At 43.4% G+C, this 6,000-nt stretch overlaps 1 protein-coding gene across 1 annotated transcript; it reads right to left on the bottom strand.

Moving 5' to 3' along the window:
- Positions 1–242: 242 nt before the first annotated feature.
- On the bottom strand, positions 243–3,977 carry crsp7 (cofactor required for Sp1 transcriptional activation, subunit 7). The gene is made up of 3 exons (XM_026150526.2): positions 3,342–3,977; positions 2,244–2,318; positions 243–2,152 (listed from the first exon to the last, which is right to left on the bottom strand). Exons 1-3 carry the CDS (start codon positions 3,411–3,413, stop codon positions 482–484), a joined length of 1,818 nt encoding a protein of 605 aa, XP_026006311.1. The 5' UTR covers positions 3,414–3,977; the 3' UTR covers positions 243–481.
- Between the last annotated feature and the right edge of the window lie 2,023 nt (positions 3,978–6,000).

The following is a 6,000-nucleotide window of genomic DNA, read 5'->3' as shown; positions in this document are numbered from 1 at the left end:
AAAACTTCTTGTTAGAAACTAAACAGATTAAAAAAAAAAGAAACAGCATCATCCCAGTGTGCCTCAAAGAGGGGTACAATTCATAATATTCAAAAAAAGAAAAACCTCACATTGTTACACCTATTTGGGTGATCTGGGATAATTCTGTCTTCTTTTTTTGCCTTTATGGTTAGCAGCAGTACTCTGCAATACGGGCCTCATTCCTGTGGCTTTCAGTTTGAAAAATAAAACAGAAACAGCCCTTGATATTACAAACTCAACTAGTCTTTTAATCTTTACACTTCTTTTATACCAAAATCTTAATAGATTATCACAGAAAGAGGAAGAGGCGTGGGGGAGTGGAGTTTGGCAGGCCTGATTTTTGCCAAACTCACAGTGAACAAAAAAAAAAAAAAAAAAAAAAATTAAATCACAAAGTATCTCGTCTCTGTGGTGAGATGAGGAAAGGAGTGGAAAAGTACTGCAACCTTCCCGTACCCCTTCAGTCTAGGCAAACGTATGGCAGGATGTTCAATTTGCTTTCATCCCCGTGAGGGTCCAGTGATATGCAATCTGTCCAATCGTACCAGGTGCCCTTGGTGTCACAAACGCCATTCACCCCCTGCCAGTGCTGTGTGTGTATCCTGTCCAAGTCCTCATCTGTCACGTCCCGGCTCACGCCCGGTAAATCCCCTGTCAAATTGTCCGTTTGGAGAACGTGCATCTTCCGCGACTCCTTAATTTCCTGTTCTTCCCTTTTCAGATATTCCGACATGAAAAAGTGTGCACTAGGGGCCTGAACCCCCGAGGAGTTAAGGACATTGCTCTGAAGGTTCAAGTAGGACTGGATGATTTCATTTCTAGACAGCTCCTTCCAGTTTGTGTGGTGGAAGGGGTTAGGGCTAGGACCTGGGACTGTGGCGGTGGCAGCGCACTGTTGTACAGTGCTTTCAGTTCTCTGCCTAGACTCAGCGAGGTCAGGAGTGGGTGCTTCATCTGTTTGAGAAGGTTCTTTATGCACCAGAGGTTTAATCTGACCTGTGACCGGGTCAAACGTTAATCTGCGTTCTTTTAACCGAACGGGTTTAGTGGTGTCCTCCATTTTCTGGCCATCTAAGTTGACAGAGTAATCTCTAGACCTGTACTTCCTCCTTTTATGTTCCGAATTTGGTACGGTTAGCCCATCTGCGTCATCAGACACAACCATAGCTCCCTCAGAAATCTGTCTGTGTGGTTCTGAGTTCTGCTGGGAGAGAGAAGGTGAGGGGGAGACTGATGGGGATTCCAGTGTTGCAGATATATCTTGTGACGGGCAAAGAGAGGAGGCTTCTGAACTGCTGGCCCAGTGCATTGAAGACCTATTAGAAGAATGTGGCAGCTTGTCAGCATAAGATGAGGCCGGGGACGACACAGTGTGGGAAAAAGATAAGGGAGAGTCCCTGGAGGAAGGGCTTGGGACCGGCGTTCCTTTTGGTGCATATGCTGAAGAGCGCTTGGTCATTGTATCTTGCTTCGTACTCCTTGGGCTGGTAGTGAGACCACGAGGACTTCTGGCTTGATAATAGCCCCCGCCTCCTTCATCCAATCTGGCCTGTTGCTGCATCACAGCAACTTTAATCAAAGAGGAAGTGCTGGGTAGTTTGGCCACCCCGGGAGAGCTGGGGCGAGGCTTGACAGCATTAACAGGAATTCTGTTCATTTTATCATTATCAAGGTGCTCAACTCGAGATCTGTCAGGAGACGGGACAACCTCCTGGTCAGGGAGGGCATCCGGACTGCCTGCAATCCCATTGGTGGGTGGCGTTGAAACAGAGTTATCATATGGGGACATTTTGGAGATTTTTTCTTGCAAGTACACTCCACTGTCTCTGTGCTCTGCCCGCCGCTTGCGGCTGCTTGATTTCTCAGCTTTTGGTGAGTACGTGTTGTGAACGTCATTTCTGATTTTGACCTCAGGGACACCTTTCCCTGGCACAGAAATGTCAGAAGGAGAGGCATCGGTTCTGCAGGGATGAGAACTGCCATTGGTAGAGCCAGGAACACTTGCAGCTACAGCTGGCCCAGGTTCAATCAGCTTTTGCCAGTTCCTCAAGAGTTTCTTAGCTCGTTTAGCCAGGTCTTCATCCTTCGTCTTCTTCCTCACATCATTGATCAACTTTCCTAGTCGAGTTTCCTACGTTAAAAAACAAGCACTAGGATTAGAAACACTATTCAGTTAAACAGTTTGGTATAAAGCAGCAGCTAAGTTCAGTCGACTGTCTTACCTCAAGTGCTTCTTTGGTGATAGGATACTTTTCAAGGCAGGCAATTACTTCCAGTACGACCACCATATTGCATATCTGCAAGGACGATATATAGAGCTTCTAAAACATCACGGTCACACAAAGTGTATATTACCCAAAAATTACTGCTTACTTAAGTAACAACAAAAGAAGCTGTTAATGAGAATTACAATCACATTTATAATATTCTAGAAAGGCCAATGCTGGTGACAATTCAGTGATTAGCCAAGAGCCCTGCACTAATGCTGATCGTGGAAACTCCCCAGAAATTAGACAAATTCAAGGGAATTGAATCGTGCCTGCAACGTGTTTGAGGGGCAAGTTAGCTTAGAAGTTAGCAAGGGGAGGGAGGGGGGCATTAGCTTGTCTGTCTGCTTCAAGAGCAACAAAACGACGTTGCAAAGTAAAGATGGAAGTGTCAACTCACAAAACCTTCTCCTTTGTAATCATTATAACAATAGGGTAGCATATAGACCAAAACGGAGAGCACAAATTAATTAACTTTACGCGAGTTTCTTATCTTGTTGACAAAGTCAAGCGGAGCTCAAGTGTCTGTGAATTTGCCTGTGCTAGCCGATTTAGCCGCGGCTAGCATTTCAGCTGAGAAGGAAGGGTGGACTGTTTCAAAAAACGTAGCTTTAGCCGCTGGAGCTAAGAGTTTGCTAGCTCCCGTCCATGGCTTAGTAACACGAGATTTTTATTAAGATGAAACAGTTTAGGGTGAAAAACAAGTACGAGGTGAAAATAAATTCAGAATGGAAAATGAATTTGGAAGGAAATTAAGCAAATAGTTTTCTTTTTAACGTATACGCAAAACCCGCTGTGGCTAAGTTAGCCGCTAGCATGCTACACGCCAGATTATGGTCTGTCCAGGGTAACGCTGGTAGCTAAATTAGCTTTCAAGCTGTCAACTCAAGTACCCCCATCTCTAATTCCAACTTAAAATATACAATAAGAAGTTTGGGCACAGGAATATAATTAAATAAGAGTTGTCGGGCGAATTCTCAAGTCGAGTTGCCCCAGAGTGCAGGGAAACAAGGTAACTTAAGCTAGATAGCCTGCTCGCTTTAGCGCACTCACATTGCTCTGACTGTCGATGGCCTGCAGCAGCCGTTCCCTCATCTGCTGCGGGGTTGCTGAGACCGTTGTCATTGCCTGTTCGGTGCGATCCGGAGGATGGAGGGAGGAATCCTCCAAAATGAAAACCGGGTGACAATGATGACTCAAAAGCCGCTTCGGGAACACGTCAGGCGTCCGTACAGCATATTTTCTGTCGCCTGTAAGGTAACGGCTCGGCTTATCTCACATGGAGTAGGGAAACGTGTGAGCTATGTTGCCCGTTTGCTGCTGCCTCCTCGGCGCTCTCGCAACTCACTACCAGCTGCAGGATCGCTCCACGGCCTCCTGCTGCATGCCGGGATACGTTGTGTGCGCTTTGACGTCTGCACGTCCTCAAGTAAACATACCTGATACACTCAGGGATGTGCACCACCGCAGGACTCCATCTACTTGTGGTTACACAGTAAACATTGTACAGCAGATCATGTAGTATGTAAACGAATTACGCACTGCCTTTGACCCCTAAATAACAAATACTGATAGTTTTATAAAAGTGATTTGTAGCGCAAAATCTAATGGTTTTCCAACAGTTTCGTGCTGTGTTCAAAATTGTTCGCCACTGTCAGAAGCCAGCTAGCCACATCCCAAAAATACCAAAGCTCCCCCACGTTATCTTCTCCAAGACAGATTTAACCACAACCACTTAGTATTATTTTTTAAAGTGTCTAAACGTTTGCTTTGTTTTGTTTAGTTACGCACTCTGTTGCCAAAGCTGCACACTGTCAGGCATTCGAATAAAAGAAACATATGTGTGTGTTTATCGCAACGAAGTACAGTAGTTACTCATGTCTAAAATCGATCCTTCTATATTACAGCATTTCACCAGTAGATGGAGTCCTGCAGTTTCTAAAACAACAAAGCATACGTCAAAGAGCACAGCCTGTCCCTGTCCACAGGAGCAAAGCAGGACGGGCTGTGCTAGATTGATGGGGCCATCAGATATGATGCAAGAATGACTTTGCTTTAAATGTGACCCCTTCTTACATTCAGAGTTGTCATATTTCATCAAGGTTTCTGAGATTTTGATCCATATTGACATACTAGCATTACACAGTTGCTGCAGATTTGTCAACAGCACATCCGTGATGTCAGTCACCGCAGCAGAAATTCAAGACATATTAGACCAGACAGCATTTTTCCAATATGCTATTATAGAATTTGGGGGATTCTGTGTGAATCATAGCCTCTGTTTCCTGTTCTTAGCTGGGGTGGCACCCGGTGTGATCTTCTGCTGCTGTAGCCCATCTGCTTCAAGGTTTGATGTGCTGTGTGTTCAGATATGCTCTTCTGCATACTTTGGCTTCAATGAGTGGTCTTCATCCTGAAGATGGTCTGGGCATTCTCCTCTAACCTTTGACGCCAACAAGGCATTTTAGCATTTGGGCATTTTGAAAATGTTTTTAGTAGGTCTTAATATTTTTAAGTAATATTATATGAAGGGCATGTCCCAGAGGCAAAATTTACAAGAATCAGTATAAGTATTATAATTTTAAAAAAAATGCACTTTTACACAGCAGTTGACTCAGTCTTGTAGACTGTAGGCAAGTTAGGATAACAAAGCTTAACCAATAAACAAATAGGAAGGGCATTTCCTCCGTATTTAGTTTTTATTTTTAATGAACATTTTATTTCAGATCTAGTTTTAGTTTTAGTTAAGGATAATCAACAATAAGAAGAGACACATTTAGGGTTAACTGTTGTAACCAAATAGAATTAAAACATTTAATCTCAAACTAATTTCTTGACAACCACAGCATAATCCAATCCACGCAAAGCCCAGAACACATTTAAGTCATAGAAAAGACTGTCCTCTCACCAGCAGTCTTAGCTTTAGTATCCATCCCACATAAAAAAAAGTAGAAACTCATTAAAACTGTTGGTGCGGAAAGAGTGGGAGAGGCAGGGCAACTGAAGTCCTGGAGTGGGTGAGAAAGTCTAAGTTATGCCAGTTATGGGGGCTGCAAACACCATGAAACTACTGCTGCACGTCTTTGTTTTCTAGTACTTTTTGGAGTCAAGCTAATGAGAAAAAAACACAATACGAGAAATCAAGTGTCTTGGCTTATTCAGATATATTTATTTTCATCTCATTTACAAATAATAATGCAAAGATACAAAGACAGAAGCCTTCACACGAGAAAAATACATCAGGTACATTTTAAATGGAAAGCCCCGCCCCAAATCTATAACGTCGCTCACATTTACAGCCAACTTGGATTATTTTGGTCCAATTTTAACAGTTAAAATAGAAAACGCACAATTTGAAGAACAAGGTTTGGACCAGTTGCTTTTAAAGGGTTAGCTCAAAAAGAAAAAGTACAGACCTGCCAAGCTCTGCTGCAGAATGCTAGATTTGCATATTATACGAGCATAATGTTTCCTGTTGCTGCGAGTGCACTACAGAAACATAGTGCACCTCTTCACGGCAACAGGAACATAGTGCATTTGCAGTGTGTGGAATAGTTTCACTCAACTTAAAATACATTGTAGAACGTTTTAGCTGCCATTGTGTGAGTCTTGAACCAGCACTGGGCCGTCCTCGAAATGCACTCACAGGATTCATAGCTGTGGGCAACCCACTGAGTGACCTTACACTCTGTTTCATCTTCCTGATTCAGTT

The sequence above is a fragment of the Astatotilapia calliptera genome, chromosome 18 (assembly GCF_964374335.1).
Source record: "Astatotilapia calliptera chromosome 18, fAstCal68.1, whole genome shotgun sequence".
Lineage (NCBI taxonomy): Eukaryota > Metazoa > Chordata > Actinopteri > Cichliformes > Cichlidae > Astatotilapia > Astatotilapia calliptera.
This window is presented reverse-complemented; position numbering and strand designations above follow the sequence as displayed.